The sequence below is a fragment of the Sinocyclocheilus anshuiensis genome, unplaced genomic scaffold, assembly GCF_001515605.1.
Source record: "Sinocyclocheilus anshuiensis isolate Anshui unplaced genomic scaffold, SAMN03320099.WGS_v1.1 scaffold477, whole genome shotgun sequence".
Taxonomy (NCBI): Eukaryota; Metazoa; Chordata; class Actinopteri; order Cypriniformes; family Cyprinidae; genus Sinocyclocheilus; species Sinocyclocheilus anshuiensis.
Window position 1 is genome coordinate 31,635 of NW_015536549.1, and position 21,972 is coordinate 53,606.

The window sequence follows — 21,972 nt, forward strand, 5'->3', positions numbered from 1 at the left end:
ATATAAAAATACAACACATGCAAAAGGGTCTATATCTCTTATACAGACATCATGTGGTCGACTAAATTCTCTGCTATAAAGTCCTTGTGGTGTGCCACATCAAATAATGTCCTCCACTGTTTGACACCACTGAGCTCTGGTGCGTTTTATCATCTCATCTTCAAATGCACAGTGAAAATGAGGCTTTTAGTGGGGATGTTGGCATACGGCAGCGTAGTGTAAGCTCGATCCCCCGCTAGTTCACGGGCAAGTCACTTCCCTCAAGTTTCAATTAAGAAAACAAAAGAAAAGAGAACGAAATAAAGACAGAGCCGTTCATCACATGGGAAAGCTCATAAAGAGCTTTAGTATGCCAACAACATATTGGCGGAAGAGACTAATGGTATCTTGTAAACACTAGGAGATTTGTTGAATATTTGAGAAACCGTAGTATTTCAGCCTCAAATTACTGTCAAGGATAAATAATCTCTCCGTCTGCTGTAATCAGTGAGTGTTACACTCATAAAAGGTCATAAAGTTGGAGCTTGGGGGACATTGTGAGTAATGGTGCTTGTGATTTTCTTTCACTCTTTCATCTTGACAATCCAGACGGTGCTGATAAAGGCTTTTACAATAATGACACAGGTGAAGTATGGTACTTATGAAGTTGAACCGAACTATTTTAAAACTGCTGTCAGTAAAAAGTTCAGCAAAATGTGGTTTTCAAGTAGATGTCAAGGCCTGTTCACACGGAATCAGATGCCACACAGAAGCATAATATATATCAGAGCTGGGTTATTTTGAGAATGTGGAGAACTTGAATGGCGCACAACCCTGTATCACGGTTCCCACAAAAATATTAAGCAGTAAAAACTGTTTTCAACATGGATAATTACAAGAAACATTACTAATAATTGAGCAGCAAATCAGCATATTAGAATGATTTCTGAAGGATCATGTGACACTGAAGACTGGAGTAATAGCTGCTAAAAATTAAGCTTTTATTTTGGCTGAAATAGTTTTGGAGGAGCAAAATCATCAACTGAAAGAGTGGCATTTAATTAGCATTTCTCTGATTGACTGTGTCAGTGTCTATTTTGTGCACATAATGTGGATGCCAGCAAAATAAACGTGAATGAACATCAGATTGTATGTTGAAATAATAGAGTACAACTTACTGAAATACATCATGTCACATGTAATTGCTCAATCAATCTTTCAAGTGCGTAAAGACGTCAGTAAAACACCTAGTAAGCAACATCACATTAATGTCACATTTATCTCATCAAAGCCATTCAATGTCCATAAATTCATTAATCAGCTAGAAAAAAATAACTCTAGAGAAGAGCATTTTACTAAATATATCCACTATATTACATATTCATATTTTTACTTTTACCTGTTGTCTTCATTATTTAATGTATATTTGAACAAATCTGTCACAAAAACTTTTTTTATTACAGCCACGGTTTAAATGTTTATATTTCAAAACCAAACTGTAGTAGAAACATAATTCTGAAATTAAAAAGTTGACATAAAAACTTCCTTATGTGTAACAAACACCATTGTACGCAGTTATACAGGAAAAATCAATCAACATCAACACAACAATAAACCAGACACTAAATGCACAAAAAAAACATGGGTATTTCAAATAAAATGTAATTATTCTTTTCACCACAAAACATGTAGTTTTCTATGTAAATTAGGCTTAATATATGCTGCATTTACAAAACTCTTGCGCCTGGCACTACTAACGCCACACTATTACTGCCCATGGAAAGTAGACGGTAAACCAAATTTAGAATAGCTGTTCCATTATAACCAGGAATATATCCAGACCAGTGAGGTGAGTGAGCCGAGTCAGGCACCTGGACCGCAGTAGTTGGGCAATACTGAACAGTCCCAGCAAAGTATGCCAGATCACAGAGTGTGCAGCATTACCCAACAACCTTATACTCAGAACCAGCCTGAAAGATGATCGCATTTGCACGTTTATCTCATTTGCATAAATCCTTTAGTGAACCAGGCGCTAAAACAATGCAAACGGCGCATGCAAATTAAACAGCGCTATCAACGGCGCCATTCATTCTTTGTGAATCCTCCCAGCATTGTTGTATTTTAAAATCTTGTTTTCTAAGTTCTTCATGCCAGAAATTCAGACTTGTACCAAGTCCAAGCACTAGAATTTGGCTCTGTGGATAATGCGATGACTACAAGGGACAAATTCATTTCAGCCTGATTCGTTGGGTCTCCTCTTGGAGCGGACAGCGAAATTTCCCAAACTAACCTGAATAAGCCGGCCCTGTTCGGTCTGCAAAGTGCTGAGCTCCTGCCCGATGTTGCCCTGGCCTTGTCTCAGCGCGTTGTACTCCATCTTCAGCTGACTGGCATGGGCGGACAGCTTGGCCACCTCCTCAGCCAGTTTAACAAGCAGAGCCCGGTCTTGCCCTTTCACTGATTTCAGATCAGTGTCATGGTCAGTGAGCGAGTGCAGCAGTGAGGTCTGCACGCCCTCCAGACGCAGGAAGTTATTGTTGTAGTCGGGGCAGTTGGGATCAATGAAGATGTTGATGCGGGTGCCGTCGCCTCTCTCAATGGTTACCAGGGCATTACCCTCATCCTGGTTAGTGCTGATGAGTGGGGGGCCATCGGGGCCACTGGGCGCTTGGTAATGGTTCATCAGAAGGATGATCCCGGTTACTGTGACAGCCAGTAACACGGCAACAAAGAGCAGGATGGTGCAGAGGAGATAGCTACAGCTCATCCTCTGTAGAAAAACAGAGAGAAAGAGACACATTAGCATACAGAAATAAAAAACAAGTCTGAAAAGAAGCATTAAAATGACCAGCATGACATAGATGAAAAAATTTTTTTTTTTCATTTTAATCTTAAATACAACTTCGTAAAACTGATGCATAAGTAATACACGCCGATTAAACTTGACATACACCGATAACACAGATCCAAAAGTAGGTTCCCCAGCTTACAAATTTCTAAAAATCCCTGTTGAGCATTAAACATGCATAGAGATGCTTCTTGAAAGTTGAATCTGCTATTATGTAATACCTGAAGACTCTTGAACGCATAAATTCAGGCTTTTCACAAAGGTGTTTATAAAAGATGGAAAAGAAATTGTATTTGCTCAGTTGCCTAAGACCTAATCTCCATCCCTTGCTCCAGATAATTTAAGTCAGGAGGATAGTATTCATAGCACATGAATGCAACCTCAACCAGTAGGAAACTCAGGATTTTCTCTGAGCCCGGACTTTCAGAATTGCGGATGCTTGGATAAAAAATTGTGGCGAATGCAAACTGATATTGGAGGAATTACATTTTCATTTTGAGTGCACCATTTAGTTTCCACTGAATGTATTTTGAATAGCTACTAAGCTAAAATACTACTCATTTAGCTGGTTTGAGTGGCATCTAAACTGCATTCTCTGTGCTTTTTATCATTCTAGTTCACCCACAGATAAAGCATCAATTACACATAATGTGCATAATTTGCTCTTCATTATACACTAGAGATAACATATATTGTAAATATATGAAAATGCTCACATCATCATTATGACCTCTGGGACTTTAAATCAGTATACAGTTCTGTTCATAAATTTGCATACCCTTTGCAGAATATGCAAGATGTTAGTAATTTAAAATAAGAGGGATGATAAAAAATGCATTTTATTTTTTTATTTACTACTGTCCCGAATAAGCCGTTTCACATAAATGTTTACATAGAGTCCACAAGACAAAATAATAACTGAATTCACATAAATGAACCCATTCAAAAGTTCACACACCCTTGACTCGTAATACTGTTCTGGATGATCAACGACTGTTTTGATTTGTAAGGTGATCATGAGTCCCTTGTTTGTCCTGAACTAGTCTCGCATAGCTAGACCTTCAGACTGACGGCAGAAGGTCTGGGAAACTTGACCACTTTGAATGGCCAAGGACCGCCCAATAGGCCATATGACTGACAGGTAAAGCAACCAATCACATTTCGTTTTGTGCCATTTTGTGCCGTTGTGTCGCCACAACAACAGACTGGCGTGTAAAACGTATTTTAAAGAGTCTATGCGCGAACTTTACATATTTCATATACTTTTGAAAATCCAGCTTATAGTTGATACTGATAAGCGCTCATTGACAGCTTTCTTCTTCCATGAGGGGGTTTGGCGACACGGCATCTTTGTTTCCAGGTGGAACGTTAAAGAAGACGACACAAACATCTCCCGGAAATCCAGTAGAATTCAACCAATCAGATGACGACTTCGAAACTCCTGAAGTGTTTCCCATTTTGTGTGCCGTATGCATCAGATGTTCCGCCAACAGTCCGTGGGCGTGACGTCTGAGGCTGAGACTAGTCCTGAAGAGTAAATCCTCCAGGTCCTGCACATTCCTTGGTTTTCTTGCATTTCTGCATATTGAACCCTTTCCAACAGTAATGCATGATTTTAAGACCCATCTTCTTACAATCAGGACAACATCCACAATTATTACAAAATGTGAAAACTTCACTCATGCTCAAGAAGGAAACATGACGCATTAAGAGCCAGGGGTGCAAACATTTGAACAGGTTGATGATGTGTACATTTTTCTCATTTTGTTAAAAGGTCATATTGTTGTCATTTAGTACTGGCCTTCGGAAGCAGCATAAGATGTTTACATGTTTCCCAAAAGACAAAATATGCACAATTTACCTCGATCATCCAATAAAAGAAAAATTATTAATTATAATTATTTGATATGCTGATTAATTAAATCAAATTAACCACAAAAAATTAATATTAAATAAAAATAATAGAAATATTACTTTCTTTTTTTTCTTCTTTTTTTTTTTACAAATGTAGACATGTAAATCACTGAATAGACATTATAAAACATAGCTATACAAATTAATATATTGTTTATTTCCATGCTTTCCTCTTATTGTGCAATATAAATGTAGCATAAAGCCAAAAGCATTGTACATTAGGAGGAGTGGCAATAGATAATTTAAACACTTTACACTGATTTCTGTGACTGCCCAGGGCTCGAGCGTTGGGCTGGAATATAAACGACAAGATGAGCAGTGTTTCCTTTGAGGATCTTGCAAGGCAAATCCCCACAGGGCAAAAGACTAGAAACTACAGACATAAGCCTTACAGCTAAATATTACGGTTTGGTTAAGTGGCCAGAGTTGACAACTCTCTCATCTACGGGAGTGTGTGCCAGCGTGCGGATGTGTGTGTCTGTGTGTGTGTGCGCATTTTGCAACAAACGCAGATATAACAAAAAATGAAGTGAAGAACATTTGATGGGAAACTGGGGAATGCCATGCAGGCACTGGAGAGGGCTTGCTTATCATTTGCCATGTCTTTTTATTCAGGGGGAGCCTGCATCACTCGCCCCGCTGTTATACAAGTGCCACTTCAATATTCCACTTGACAGCGGGTGTCGGTCCCTTGCGTGAACTTCGAGTACATTTTGTATATTTATTTGTCACACTTTTACATATATGCCACAGTGACTCAATGCCCATGTGCCGTAGTGGCATTTATGATTGAAATTAAATCACTAACGCTCAGACTGAAGCAGCGCACAGCTGCAATAAGATATTTACAGGGATCAGCAGTAAAGAATATTTCTGGTCGGGTGAATTGTTCAGATTTCTATTTGCCAACATATTCACTGGCTCCAGCATAGAAAAGATTATAATGTAAACATTTTATAAATAAAATATATATATTTTATCTACAGTTTTCATTTTAAATGTATATATTCAAAAGTATACATTTAAATATTTTATTACATTTTTTTTTGCTGGGGCCAGTGAATATATTGGCAAACAGAAATCTGAACAACTGGCCAGACCAGGTAAGCAGAAATATTTATTTACGTTTATAATTTTTAAGTTTCAAAATTAAAATATTAAATTAATTATTTTATATTCATTTTTAAATTATTAATTAAGTAATTAATAATACATATTTTAAAAATATTGAAAAATATCAGTTTTCATATATTGTATATTTTTTTACACATATTTTTTCCAACAAATTTTAAACTTGTTTTAAGAGAAAAGAAAAATAGCAATAAAAGAAAATTTTCAATAAAAAGTAAATTAATTACAATTATTATAATTATTCAGAAAAACTAGACAGCAAAACAAAAAAATACATATATGGCATTCATGGCAAAACAATAATGAAAGGTTCGTGATTTTCAAGCTATTCAAATCCATGAAAAAAAAACTTCATCTATGTTAGCCAACTTAGTAATTTAACCTAGTTGACAAGTTTTAAATTAATTTAAAACTTTAAAAAGTGTAATTTTTTGCAACCAAATGTCACAGAAAGCTTCTTTGGATAAAAGCATCTGCCAAATGTGTAAAAGTAAATGAGGTGGTCCAACATTTCCATGTGAAGTTAAATCACCAAGTGCTGTACACTCATATATGCAGACACACACCACAAATGCAATAAAAAGACACATACCCTCTGAGATGCCGATTTAGCAGTCACTGCGGTGAGTAACAGCCCCTGCTCTCAAGCAAAATTTCCAGTAAAACACATCTAAATTTACAATGACTGTGTCTGTCCCGAGTAATGGATATATTTTGCAGAGAATATTGTATTTCCATACTTGTGTGATAAAGTGTCTCTTTACAAGACACCTATGAACAAAAGAACAAGTGCATCCCGGTGAAGAGAGCTCTATTCCCGCACCGAGTGCAGGCATTGTCATATTTATTTTAAAGATAATTAATGTGCACAAAAGACTCCAGCCTACTTCATCATGCAGCAGCAGATGAGAGCGGTCTCAGATCAATTTGTTACAATAAAGCAACAATACCTGCTGTCTGCAGGAATTAGCCGGGTTTATATCTGACCCCTCCACTGCGATCGGAATGCATACAGCCGCGCAGCAACAAAAACACGGACAAGGCCTGGCCTTTCCCTCCAGAGCAGCCCTGCGAGAAATCTTTGCCGACACAATGAGGCAGGCAGCAAGCGCGCCTATTCTATGTACATCTGCACCATCAATCTTGCTCTTCTTCATTGTGATAGAACCTCTTTACTGGTGTTTAGGAGAAAAACCGAGGGCTCGTAAACATTCTGTCGCCGTTCCATGACCTGCATCTTAACTAGACAGCGGGCCCTGACTGTGGCCGTCTTCGTGACCGAGATGTCTACGCACCTTTACTTCCCTCTCACAGTCTAGTGGGCAGTGGGTAGTCAGATGCCCCCTGAACAGACACAGGTTGAGATTAGAGGGACACGCTTAGCTGAGCGCAGACAATATTTGATAAGGGCTTTTATCTGTCGTGCTGCGACAAGGCTCTTGAATGAGGTGAGGTGAAACAGAGGAGCCGGCGAACAAAAACACCGCCACATTCTTTCTAACGCCCTCCTTAGACCTGTAAGACCCACAGCGGATCGACACTGATACCAGCCGCAGGAACTGAGAGGGAGGTCAAACGCATTGACATGCTGGGAATGTCACATGACAGAGCCGGTGATTGCTTATTCAGGGAGATGTAGGTGAGGTGTCGGGCTCTCCTCTTGACATTGGCCTCAGACAAAAGAAGATGCACAAGAGAGAAAGCATCGCCTGGCTATAAGAAAGTAAAACTACAGTAAGATCAGTAAGAGACAACAAAAAGATTAAATAGAGAGAAAATCTAGAGGGAAAATCACCCTCTTAATTCAGATATACTCTAATTTGGAGTTATGCAAAATCCAGAAATGAAGAACTGGCTTCTTTTTCAATTAATGAGTGTAAATTTACATTTTATTGGCCGCACGCTACAGGAAGTTCATTTGGAATTTTAATGGGAAAGAGAGAAAGGATATATCGAATTATTAAATATGGAGAAATATATAAACTGTTCGCTACCTCAATTCAGGCTAATTTCAAATTCAGGAATTGAACTGAAATTTTAAAAGGCTTTCTCAATTCAATTTTGAATGGTACACAACCTTGATCTCCTCTAAAGTTTCAGGACACATCAAGGAAGATCCTTGATCCTTCCTAGAGGAGAGGGGCATCTAGGGGAAATCACATCAGCTAGCCACTTGACTGCCTCAGGGTTCTTGTTTTTTTTTTTGTTTGTTTTTTTGTCTAAAGAAATTTAAGAAAAACATCTGAGAAAAAGTTAAAATATAATTGAAGAACTCCATTAAGTCTCCAGAGCTTTGAAAAAGCAACCTCCAAGCAATAAAAATTTCCTCCGGGTGGTTTCGCTCACCATTAGTTTAATTGTAGGTTATATAAGTTGAGATACCAGGGAAAATTGTCTTTTGAATGGTCTTCTCTCTGTTCTTGAAAAATAGGACTCTCTTTTTGGAAGGGTCAGCACCCTACCCTTGAGACAAATATGGTTTAATCATAATTCAATCAATACTAAGAAAACAACCCTGAACCTCATTGCATTTGTGTGTCCTTCTAATCTTATAAATGCAGCTCTGCCGATTACAAACCATAAGACTGTGAACTACCTCAGGTTTATATTGGTTTTTCAATGAATGCATGTATTCTAAAGGGTTCTCAATACAATGAACAGCCAGGCAGTTTCAATAGTGATTCACAGTCTGTTCAGCATAGCTTCATTGTAAGGCCAAAGCTTTTAAAGCCACTTTTTAGGTGTCATATGTTCAAATATGTACAATAATGTTGTTACAAAGATGACCTTAAAACTAGCCAGGTATTAGTGAAAATTAAACAACACTAAGCATTTGAAAACATTCATAGAAATATAAATCCAGGTTATGTGAGAAGATGTAGCATGTGAATAGCAGAGATATTTCAGAGGCTTAGCAGAGTTACTGTTGATTCTTTGGGCCTTTGAAAAGCTATAATTTCTGATGTCAACATGGTAACCAATATATAATTTACTCATTGAGCTGGCACTTTTATATAGCTCAAACTCAAATCAAAAGTAAATTTAATTTCATTGTGCTTCCTAGCATTCAAAATTTGACAAAATTGATTCTGAACTGTATTTTACCTTAGCATTTGTACCAGTGGTCAGTCCACCTTATACTCTGTTAAACTTAAAGGAACACTGTGCTTTAGCTCAGGGGTCCCTTTATCTTGCAATACAAATCTACAGCTCTTGCTGAAATATTGGGGTGCCTCAAGGCTCTAATCTAGGCCCGACCTAATCTTCTTATAAGGGCTTAAGTTAGAAAGATGCTCTACCAGCTGTGCACATACATTGGGAGGGTGAAATAAACAGGCTGGCAGTCAGACATATGTAGTCGTTTACTTTTTCCCCTGAGGTACAGATCTTCCTGATTTAAGAGTGCTGGGTATTCATTAACTACTGTACGGGTCTTGATGAGTGACCTTTTAATGTTCTTAATGCTTCAGCAGAAAACCAGTACCAGACAGACGAAAAAAACATCTGCTAATGTGTATGTAACTTGACCTACTAACAGCATACATTCAGAGTATAGGCTATTTATATTCATTAGGGTTGAGAACTGAGAAAGGAGTCTTATTCAGAACTAGTTATTTTCTTTAAAAAAAAAAAGCTGAATGATTTCTATTAATTTTGGTTCTGGAAATGGCATGCATTCTTTTGACTCTTATTAACCAGTTCTTTTTAGTGAATCAAAAACCCTTAAAAATCAGTCCAGTTCTCTCAGACTAAATGAACCAAGAACTGCTATGTTATGATTTATTTATGGCTTTTCACATAAATCAGTGATTACTGGCTGATTTTTCATATGACAATATGTAGTTGAAGATACGGATTGTGAGTTTTGTAATTATTAGTTCTTTTATAAAAGAAAATAATGATTGATGCTACCAAATTTATCTGGTTAAATTTGTGTAATATATTTTTTTAAATAGTTTAAAAACTAAAAAACTACATTTATTTATATGCATTTGCACCTCCTTAATTGTATTCATTTAAAAAATCCTGGCAAAAGGTGTGTTTACACATAATATTAAAATGTATTTCTGATTTGTTATATTTGTTCTGTATAAATCTGAAGTCATCTTATTTGCCAGCAAAATAAAAAATAAAAAATAGATACTTCTATCTCAGAAGTACTGAAAGAATCATTAAAAATATTATTTTTATATCGCTAATAGAAATCAGAATCGTTCAATATTAATACAATATTTATATTAAAGATAGTACAATACAGATCAGAATCAATTTATTAAAGTTTTGGATGCCTACATCTCAAATCGCTACTAAAAATCTATTGCCTTGTTTTTTTTTGTTGTCATTTTAGACAAAAGAACTAATGAAAGTTATGTATCATTTACTGTACATTTCAGATGCTGGTAATTTTTTCTGTCATAAAAACTTGCATACATTGGATATATAACATATTTAACATTGATATTGCACTCAGGTTCAAGGTTTCAACCGAAGACCCCTAGAGCACTTTCAGACCCCTTCAAAAACACACGAGTCTGAAATGTGGCCAAGCTCCAGTTGTTTTACAAATTAGACACTTGTAAGGCCAAACGCCTGAAAGCAACTCCCGTCAACACGCATTAAGGGATCACTACGCCATTCGCCCTGAATTACACAGCAACCTGAGGCCTAAAAAATATCTTATGATACAATGTGAAAGCAAAAATCCCAACGAGCAAGTCTTAGCGCTTTGGGCAGACCAGATGTTGGGGATTACTCTTAATCTGTAAAATGGCCACACAACTCTAGCGCTTCTTCTCCAGTTCATTTATCACTAATGTTACACGGCAGTAAGACGCGGGAACCTGAGCACTGACTCACTACGAGATCCGCACTGCCGCAGCCACACAAATCAAAACACACACACACACACACACACACTCACACACACACACAAATGCGTTCACACATACAGCACAATTTGTGCTGGCTCAGAGTATGTGGCTTCATTAGCCGGTTTGAAATGTTAAATAGTTTATTGTGTGTAGGGGGGGATGTGCCCGAGGCTGTCAAAAGCAGACTGTTCCTCCCCCTCCCTCCAGCTCCACTGGGGCTATTAAAACGGCATTGTGCTAAAGTGTAAAACTGTTTTTCTGAGCCAATAGGTGATGACATCCTGAGAAGGGCCTCTGCGTATCTTTGAAACATCTCACGAGCATCTCCGAAGCAGATAACGGCGCCTCGCTGACAATTTGATAAGTTACTAGCGGGTCAAAGTGATGCAATGTGCTTGTTGTAGCCTGAGGTGAATAAGAAAAAATATTTCCTTTGTAAGGTGAGACAGGTAAACAAGGCAGGGGATATGACTTCAAAATGAGCGTGCATTCTCTCGTAGCATGCATAAGGTTAATTAAAAAAGAAAGGTAACAATGGTTCCCCAACTGTAGAGTTGTCAAACTGAGATGTGTGGGTCAAAAAACAACGTTCTTTGTATAAAGATTGCAGGTCTTTCTAGGTAAAAGCACAATGTGGTATTTATCGAAGGCATTTGCAGAGAAGCAGTCATACTTTGAGCTCTGCGTCCTCTCACCATCTCAAAGGAAATAAGTAGGCGCCAGTGCGAATAGAGGAAATCAACACTTCAATGGTACATGTTGCTTCACGAAATGGCCGTCATGTACAGCTAAAGTGGGTCTAAAATCTCGGGCATCAATTTTTAATCATAGTCCTCTTCCACTGACCACTAAACCTCGTTTCTGCAAACCTTAGATAACTCTGACTTGGCTCTCTTTAATATCTCAAATCTTTAAACGGAGACTTTTTCATAAAATCTTTTAATCTCAAGAGTATCAGAAAAGACCTCCACAGTGTATCATACTGGGCTCAGATTTACCAATATGTCCACAATCAAAAATGAAAGATTTCAACATGGTCTCAAAATATCTTAAAATATCACAGAATCTGTGCTACCCTATTTACATTAATTATATTATTTTATTTACTAATTCTATGTATCTAGTCTTTTATTATTTTATTATTATTGTTTTTATTTAATATTATATAATAACTTATTATTAATAATAAATTATTACATAATAATAAACAACATTCATAATAGGAAATGCTTCTTGAGCAGCAAATCAGTGTATTAGAATGATTTCTGGTGGATCATGTGACACCGAAGACCGGAGTAATGATGCTGAAAATTCAGCTTTGCATCACAGGAATAAATGGCATTTTAAAATATATTAAAAAAGACAACAGTTGCTTTAAATTTTAATAATAATTCAAAATATTTAAGTTTTACTGTATTTTGATCAAATAAATGCAACATTGGTGAGCTTAAGAGATTTCTTTTAAAACGTTTTTTTTTTTTTAAATCCTACTTTAATTTGGTTAATTCTGCGTTGCATTGTTTGGAGCATTTTGCTGACGTAGCAATGTTATGTCTAAAACATAAGTTACTTAATACCAACTTTTCTTTAATGAACTGTTGTAAAAAAAAAAAAAAAAGTCACATTCATAACTGTGGTGAATAAAAACGCAGTATTCATGGGCTTAAGAAATATCTGAGACAAAGTTGATACTTTGGTAACTGCATGAGCGCCCACTAAAAAATAAACTTTGAGAGTGTGCACAATATCTTCAAAGCAAAGCATGTATTTACTGCTATATACAACAAAAAGTGTTTGCAACTGTAGTGTGTGTCCACTCAACTGACTGTTGACATGATTTAGCCTCAGCGCGTGGTGCGTTTGTGTGTGTGCGGCTTGTGCATGCGTAACTCGGCAGAGTGGCAAGCAACAGTGGCAGTGACAGTGCCTTCTCTCTGCAGGCTTGCCTGTCAGTGCACTCCAAGGACAGGCAGCGATGTGTGCAGGCAGCGATTTGTCTTTCAGACCTCTTCTGGGATCCAGAGAGCAGCTTCTGCAGCGATGCCATAAGTCACTATTCACACTCTTCCTCTCTGCTCCCTAATGGCTGACACACAGAAGTCAGCTCCGGCTTTGCTCTGACACGCTGGATCAAAAATGCAACACACACACACACTCACGGACCAACGGATGCCATATGAGAGAAAGTAAATGCACAAGATGTAAAAGCGAACAGTGTCTCTTATTTGTGAGATGCCAACAGTGAGCAAACAGATCTCAAAATGCTATTTCACTATGTTTGTGCAGCAAGTGAAATGTTGTTTCAGTTGTCTTGTGCACAAGAATTTCTACATCCTTCAAGCAAAAGTTCAAAGGAATGAGACATTTTCAGGAGAAACCTAGTTGTGGCATTTAGTTTGTAAGTCTAAAATGAACAAGATTCCAAAGGAACTTTACATCATTTTACTGAAACATAATGGAAACTAGAGAAAATGCTTAATCTACAGAGTCATTACTGTTACCTTAAAACTAAAATTATTTAAATGTATTTTTGTTAATTTAAATAAAGATGAAAATAAATGAAATATATAGAAATAAAATAAATAAATAAATAAAAAAAATAAATAAATAAAAATGTTTTCTTGGCAAATAAAGTACATTTTTAAATAGTTACTTCAGGGTTTCTGCAGACATGAACAAGTTAAATTTAAGACTTTTTAAGACCTTTTTAAACTATGCTCAGAGACGCAAAACAGCGCTGTGGCTTTGTTTGGAATTATTTTTATTGTCGAAATAGTGCAAAAACAGGCAATATGGTGTCTAAAACATAAGTCTCTTAATAAAACTTCTAGTTTATTGAACTGTTGTAAAAAATCAATATCACATTTGTATATGGTAATTTTTGGAGAACAAAAGGAACTCTTCCGTGTGAACTTGATTAACTATATGAAGTGGTATAAATATACACATTTTCTGCCCCCATGTTTTGAATTTGTGATCATTCTGAATGTATTTTAATAGACTGAATCATGCAGTGATCAGGCAGAGCGCACTCTAAATGCGCAAGCGCACTAGACTTCACATAATGCGTGCAGTCTGTAGGTGTTTTGAATGTTTTTTTGCGTCGTGAGAATATTGAGCAAAATAGCTCACTTGTCATGGTGTTATTTAACTATATCATGTTATGAATAAACTAAACATTTTGAATTTTTACCTCAGTGTGTTTCTTCTGCGTTTGTGTACTGTTATGCTCATTTGTTCTGAAGTCTCGAGACAAAGAGAGTGAGCCTCAGCGCGACCTTGTATTCTGTATTCTGCTAACGTACTGCAATTCTCTCTGATGACGCAGTAACTTACCGCGGTCTGTCCAATGATTGTAAAGTCATTAGGTCCGTCAGACTGAAGATATTTTAGCGGTAATGAGACCAAAATATTTAAGACCCATCGAATCCGAATTTAAGACATTTTAAGACTTTTTAAGGCCTTATATTAGGAAAACGTTATTTAAGACATTTTAAGACTTTTTAAGGACCCGCGGACACCCTGTACTTACAAAATATTTATAAATAAATAGTTGCATTATTAAAATGATTAAAGAAAACTGAAAAATAAAGCTCATAAATAAAAAAAGATAATTAGAAATATTAAAAAATTATAAAATTCATAATAATGAAAAAAGCATATAACAAAATTACTAAAACTATAATTAAAATGAAAAATGAAATTTGAAAAATAAAAGCTAATTCAAAATAATAAATACTATAAACGAATATAAATAATACTAAAATAACACTGGTCATCTGGGGGAAAACACAGCAATAGTTCTGATTCGATTCTGATACCAATTCTACTACTTTTACGACTCACTGCCAAAGAAAATATGCAAAAATGTTACTTTTAACTGGGGCAGTACCATCAAAGGTACACCTACTGTATGTATGTTAACTACCACTAAATAGTACATATTAGTACTTCAATAACATGAGGTTGAGTAAAGTGATGAATTTTTATTTTGGGGTGAACTATCCCTTTAACCTAGCTGTCAACTATTTATTGTCTTTTCTATCACCACATTCAATTCAGACTGCCACTCAAAACATAATTTATTTTTCTGTTGCAGAAGCTCTGTTGAACAGAAAACATAATGGTCTTACCTTATATGCCATAATATAACCCAAAAGGCCACAATATATCTAAAAACACAGGTGATGGAGGACTTTGAAGTGTTTCAACTCAGCAATTGAGAAAGAAAAAGCAAATGGAAAAATTCCATCACTCATGGGAAGTCACAGCTTGTGGTGGTTAATAATGGTCATTTATTTCTGTTACAGAGAGACATTTTCCCCCAGAATGCCATAGTTAGAAAGTGCCAAGAAATACTACTGGGAGGAAATGTCTCGCTGAAAGAATCTGAGATACATTTCCATAAAACGCTGCAGTATTGTAAGGGTCAGGCAAAATGTTTTCAAGTCACATCTTTAAAAATACAAAATAGAAGGAACAGAAGGACACTGTCAATGGAAATCTTTTTAAAATTCAGCGTATTATGCACAGACGTTCAATAAATTGCAGCTTTCACACACTTATGAACACCATCACGAAATGCACTTCGCTTCAGAATGGGGACCTTCAAGAATTAGCCGGTAATTTGCACACAAAACCCCCTGAATGGCGTACGTTTTGAACTCTGGCATGTGCTGAGCATTTCAAATGACACAGCCGTTTAGGGCTTCACAGTGCAGAAACTAATTAGATTGTTCATAATGGATTCCATCTCACTTTATATGATGTGACGTGACAGCTGCCAAAGCTGTTGTAAAGTATGAAACAGTTTTTTTTGTGTATGTGTGTGTCTGAGTGCAATCATTCGGCCCCTCATCTCTGCTTTTCCAACTATGATGTGTATATGCTTCTAAAATCCCTGTTAGTCGATGATCAGCTCTCTCAGCCAAGGTCAAATCCATTTGCGCCTCCTGTAGGTGGCATCACACCAGGATGACCCCGGGTCACAACGGCACCAAAAACAGCCTTTTAAAAGCCATCAGAAGTCCCAAGCCACATGCACAATCTCTGGGACGTTATGTCAACAAAAAAGACACAATAAAAGTAAAGGTGGGACTAGTAGGGTGTGGCCGGAAGGGTCGTCAGAGGCTCTTCAAGACTGTTTTAACACCACTGACTGGAATATGTTTAAGCAGGCTGCAACATACAATAACACCACAGACCTCCAGGAGTACTCACTGCCTGCCTACATCACCAAGTGTATTGATGATGTAACAGTCACAAAGACCATCACTGTCCGGGCCAACCAGAAGCCGTGGATGACAGGGGAGGTCTACGGACTCCTGAAGACGCGGAACGCTGCCTCTGTATGTATGTGCTGTACATGTGGAAGAACTGACAATAAAGCAGACGACTTGACTTGACTTGACTTGACTAGTACCTGACACACATGGTCCAGATTTTGGGCTGCGGTGCTCATGAGGAATACAGTATTTCTATTCAATGTTAACCATTTACAGAGTCACACAGCAGTTCCACTTGTGATATTTTCATAAACTGACACTTTTCTCTGTTTGCATTCTGCTAAGCCTCATATACATAACCGGACCAATCATTTCACAAGTGGGCCATTTAACAGCCCTGTTTTGTTGAATTGTAAAAATCCTATTGATGGTCAAAAACCAGTTAACTGAAAAGGCTTCATGGTTGCCTAGGAAAGCAAAACAGAACGTTTCCACAACAATTTTCACTGATGACACTAGATGTTGAGAGAAAAAGCAATGCAATACCAAGCAGACATGAGAACTACTCCTACCTACTTGAATGAAGACCCGAAATCTCTCAAACTGTTTGCCAAGATTATGTTTTATATAACATGTCTCCAATTGCAAAAAACTATAGTTTTCAGATTGATCCTGCTATTTTGCATGCAACCAACAGATCAGGTGATGTTTTTTCAATCAAAGCAATCCTTTCCCACCACAGAGAGTTGCAAATGATAAAATACCTACATGAAAGTCAATTACACAATTAATGCATCATTTTAATACATAGGATTAATGATAAAGCACATTCTGTCTCATTTGGGAGGTGAAAAAGCTAATGAAGCACAAAATCTGAAATCTGATCTACAATTACGATTTCTGAATTTGTAAGCCATAATTTCCCAAGAGGAAAGTGATAATTGGCATGATCCAGTGGTTGATTTGGATAAAGGAGTCTCTATGCTAATCAGAAGAAAAAGGTGACGATTTAATAAGAATGACGGAACAGTAAAACTGTCCTTCAATACTCTCAATAGCTCTTGATAACTCTACAGGTGATTTTTTCAACATTTAAAGTATTAGCAGCATCCCACCTGGACCTCCAAAATGTAGTACTAGTACTAGTTCTATTAATAACATGAAAAAATTACAACTATTATTACCTTTTATAATGCGCAAATAAAGGAGGGGTTTTCAATCTTTACAGACCTACTCTTCTCACAGAATTTTTTTTTCTGTAATACAACTACAATACTCTGTAATATGTACAGAAAATGTACAAAAATATTATAAAATTATATTAAAAATAAATATTACAAAATTAAACAGATCATAAGTTAAATGTAACGTTTATAATTAAATGTTAAAATATACACTACCATGCAAATCTGTGAAGTCAGTCATTTTTTTATCAAATTAATTATTTTATTCATCAAGGACACATTAAATTGGTCAAAAGTGACACTACTGAGTTTTATTCTGTTACTATTCTATTTCTAATAAATTCTGTTCTTCTGAACTTTCTAATCACCAAAAAATTAGAAACTGTCAAACACAAAAAATCTTACTGACCTTTTATTTTTTTTACTTTTTTTTACTTTATGCTTCATATCTGCTTATATAGAGCATATACAGTATACAGTACATATATCATATACAGTGGGTACGGAAAATATTCAGACCCCCTTCAATTTTTCACTCTTTGTTATATTGCAGCCATTTGCTAAAATCATTTAAGTTAATTTTTTTTCCTCATTAATGTACACAATTGAAGGGGGTCTGAATACTTTCCGTACCCACTGTATGTCTACACACAGAGCCTGCGTAGGAACTCCAAGGTCCTCCAGGTGCTCTACAACAATGTCTGCTTGCAGAAATAATGAAATATTGCAAACAATTAGGCTAGTGCCATGTTTCAGTGAGATGTGATATGGGGGTGACATTAGTCTGATTATTTTTCCTTCGGCCCAGTCAAATGAAGAAGGTTGTGGTTATGTTGCTAGGTGTCACATTCCAATAAGACACTTGATATGACCGTGGCCACTGTAAAGTTGGTTGGCCAGGTTTTAGTGTTACATTTACAAGAGCCTAAAATAGATGAGGTGGATCTCTATAATGCCTTGTTTACTGACCACTATTGACAGCAAAGGTTTGGGAAAGTTATGAAGAAATCTGAATGTGACACTACAGGAAATCTATAGTGGCAGTCAGTGGGTGGTTGACAGAAAGCATGCAGCAGAGCTGGATGTCGTAATGAGCAATGCCTTAAGATATAAAGCTCTGTGAGACATTATACAGGGCAGAATGGCCATTAGCATCCTGTCTATATGGCTTCAAGCTAAAAGGAGCTTTCAGCAAAGCCCCAGTTTTCCAAATAGACTATCATCAACATGCATCACTGTTGTATCTGCAGAAAATCATCTCTTCTTCAGTTCATTTTGAGAAAGAATGATTATATGATTGGTGTGCCGTTGCTTGGCTACCAAAAAAAAAAAAAAAATGTGTGAGTTTTGTTTGACGTCGAAAAACCACTAGATCACTGATGTGAAACTATTAACCGCAGAGCAGTCAAAAACATATGTTGGCCTCAGTACACAATACATCAACAGTGTATCAATCGTTTTTGTCCACACAATAAAATCACATATGCAAGTCAACAACCTGAGAAACAGAATGAAAGATCAGATTTGCACAATTCTTTAAAACAGAGAACCAAAAAGAGAAGAAACGAGGACAAGGATAGGACAATTAGATTCAAAATGCATGAACTGAAACACATACACAAATAATAATAATAATAATAATAATAATCATCATCATCATCGTCATCATTTTCCCACACTATTTTTCAATAAATCAACATAAATTATACTTAATCATTTAGCAACAAATATAATATCATATAATATTTAAAAATATTAAAAATATATTAATATATTAACATACCAAAATTAATTTAATACTAGAAATAACATATGCCTACGTATATTTTTATATTTATGAAACTGCCGGGGACTTCTGATAATATTTTAAGTGATGATGCATCTTTAATTCAAAAGTCATGACACAATTTTTATGAAACTTCAAAGCTAAAAATGCACATTAACAATATCGCAATATTCACAATCATCCTTAGAGAGATGAAAAGTCTCATTTTTTTTACTGACCCTCATGCTGTTCTGCTGAACACAAAAGACATTCTGAATAATGTTGGCAACAAAACATGACTCCCATAACATTTTTCAATACAATGGAAGTCAATGAGGACCATCAACTGTTTGGTTACCAACATTCTTTTAAAAAAAAATCTCTTTTACGTCCCACAGAAGAAAGAAACTCATACAGGTTTGGAACAACTTGAAGGTTAGAAAATTAATTATTATTTTTCAATTTATAATCAATATATAATTCAATATATATTGCCCAGTAGTGTAGCCCTAGGTCTAGTTATGAGATCAGACAATATGGCGAGGAAAAAATATGGGCATGAGAAGGTTAAAAATGCACAAGGCTTCCAGGATTCACAGAGCTCAGAGTCCTGTTTCAGACGTGCTTAATCTCCATCTCTCATTTTTAAAACCACTCATCTTCAAAATGGCCATGACAGCGATGGAGATCAGAAAAGCCGAGGTATTCTGTCTTAAAGGGGTCATATGATGCTGCTAAAAAGAACATTATTTTGTGTATTTGGTGTAATGAAATGTGTTTATGCTGTTTAAAGTTAAAAAAACACATTATTTTCCACATACTGTACATTATTGTTTCTCCTCTATGCCCCGCCTTTTTGAAACGCGTCGATTTTTACAAAGCTCATCGATCTGAAAAAGCGAGGTGTGCTGTGATTGGCCAGCTATCCAGTGCGTTGATTGGCCGAATACCTCAAGCGTGAGACAGAAATGTTACGCCCCTCACATACTGTTGATGCCGTGTCCCGGCCGGAGCAACGAGACAACATTAAAACCCATTACAAACGAGGCATTTGTTGCATCCAGAAAATTGAAATCGCATCATATGACCCCTTTAAACCATTACTTGCACTTAGTCTTAAAAGATCTGGTGATCTCTCACATTAACTGCCCTTCCCCCAGAGCGCCTAAAACAACATCCAGTTTGTAAATACCACCAATTGACTGGCAGAAAGTAAATCTTCCTGTCCTGCATACTGCTGAATTTCTGAAAGTGACAATTATATTAGCGTTTGTACAGAAATCAGCTGAAAAGCCAATACACACTGATTTCCTGATGCGATAGAAGCATACCACCAGTCGTGATAATGGCCAATATAACTTCATTAGCACACAGACCTACAAATCATCCACAAGATGCTCTCAACATTTCACTTACGACTGCAAGCCATAGTGTCAGGATCATTTCATTTGCTGATGATAGCAAGAAAACTAGTTTAACCACTGGCTGAACACATCAACAGTACTGTCTGCCACAACTTTGCCCCAAGTGTCAATGGCACTAAAGACCTTTTAAGAAACATAAACAGAAATCTGAACAGCAACAGCAGGATTTGCAGTAATGGTTTGTAAGATGAGACAAGTGAGGCTGTGCTAAAAAAAAATGTAGTCATACCATAATATAGATACAGTAGATAGATAGATAGACAGACAGACAGACAGACAGACAGATAGATAGATAGATAGATAGACAGACAAATAGACTTTATTTAACTTCAATATTTAAATTATGTTTTTTAACTAAGATTAAGTTTATCAGAATCAGAAACTTACTTTAAGAGATAAGTTTATTTTTTACTACATGTTGATACAGTATTTTGATGTATTATTAAGTAAATCGACCCACTACAATCTTTTATCAGTGTTCCTGATATTGATTAACACATTAGACTTCCTTAAAAAATTCCCTCACGAAACACCACTGAGAAACTGGTGGATGTTTTAGGAAACTCAACACTAAAGGTCTCCAATGAATTACCTGAAACATACTGATAAAGACAACAGATGCATATCCGTTCTGTGAATCCCTTGCAGACCATGCAGTATGAGCAAATGAACGTGCCATTTTATCGCTGCACCAGAGGAAGTATCTTTATCTGTGTTATCACTGTCCGTTATTGCTACACAAAAGTGTACGAATGGAAGGACACTCAAGGGTCAATTCCAACAGCAACAAAAATTGCATGCTCTGGCCTTCACATACATTGGACAAATCTCTGCCAAACATTGTCACGTACATATCCCTCATACTGCCAGATTCAATCCACCTAGATCATAATCTGTCCACCTCAATTGGCTCCAACAGGAGATTCTGTCTCCTAATAACACAATCCACCACATTCAAAATCAGCTTTTATTTCCCCGGCAACAAACAAAAAACTGACCGCCTTAAGCACTTGCTTTATATGATTATGGACTAATAGGCTTTGTGGCTATAATTTTCACACTCCCCTGTTCATTATAATACAGCAAATGCCACTCCATCTGTATTTATTTCACCACATGTGGCTGTTTATTAGATTGGATAACTCTGTTGATTCCCTGTAATGTACTATTTTGTATTTGTTGCAATGCATCATATTATCCTGTTTAACACCGCTCTGTTTCATGGCCTTTGACTCAACAATACGTAAATGCATTGAATTATTATTGCAAAATTTTGAAGTGGTATGCATTGTTTAAACAAAGTACACCTTTCATGCAAAAATAAGCTTGTTAGCTTTAAAAAAAAAAAAATGTAGGAAACTTTAGGAAATTCATATAAATGAATATTAAAATATTAATATAATTGTCACGAATCCGGTCCGTGGACTTCCGTCCGATTGCCACCAGATGTCGCTCATCCATTATATTGACTCTCTCACTACACAGTATAGCTGTGCGATTAATCGAAATAGTCATAAAATCACGATTTGAGCTTGCGCGATTTCTAAATCGCTTTATAGCACGATTTTCCGCGCCCCCGACCTCCCGCAGTATGCTATCCGAACCAATCAGAATGCAGCGCGCCTAAATGG

The 21,972-nt window shown here is 36.5% G+C and overlaps 1 protein-coding gene across 1 annotated transcript in view; it reads right to left on the bottom strand.

Moving 5' to 3' along the window:
• The window catches only part of LOC107700251 (fibrinogen C domain-containing protein 1-like), a 42,371-nt gene that overhangs the window by 13,051 nt on the left and 7,348 nt on the right, over positions 1-21,972 (bottom strand). The window contains exon 3 of the mRNA XM_016501855.1: positions 2,270-2,749. Coding sequence (XP_016357341.1) covers positions 2,270-2,749 — 480 coding nt within the window. The remainder of the gene's footprint in view (positions 1-2,269; positions 2,750-21,972) is intronic.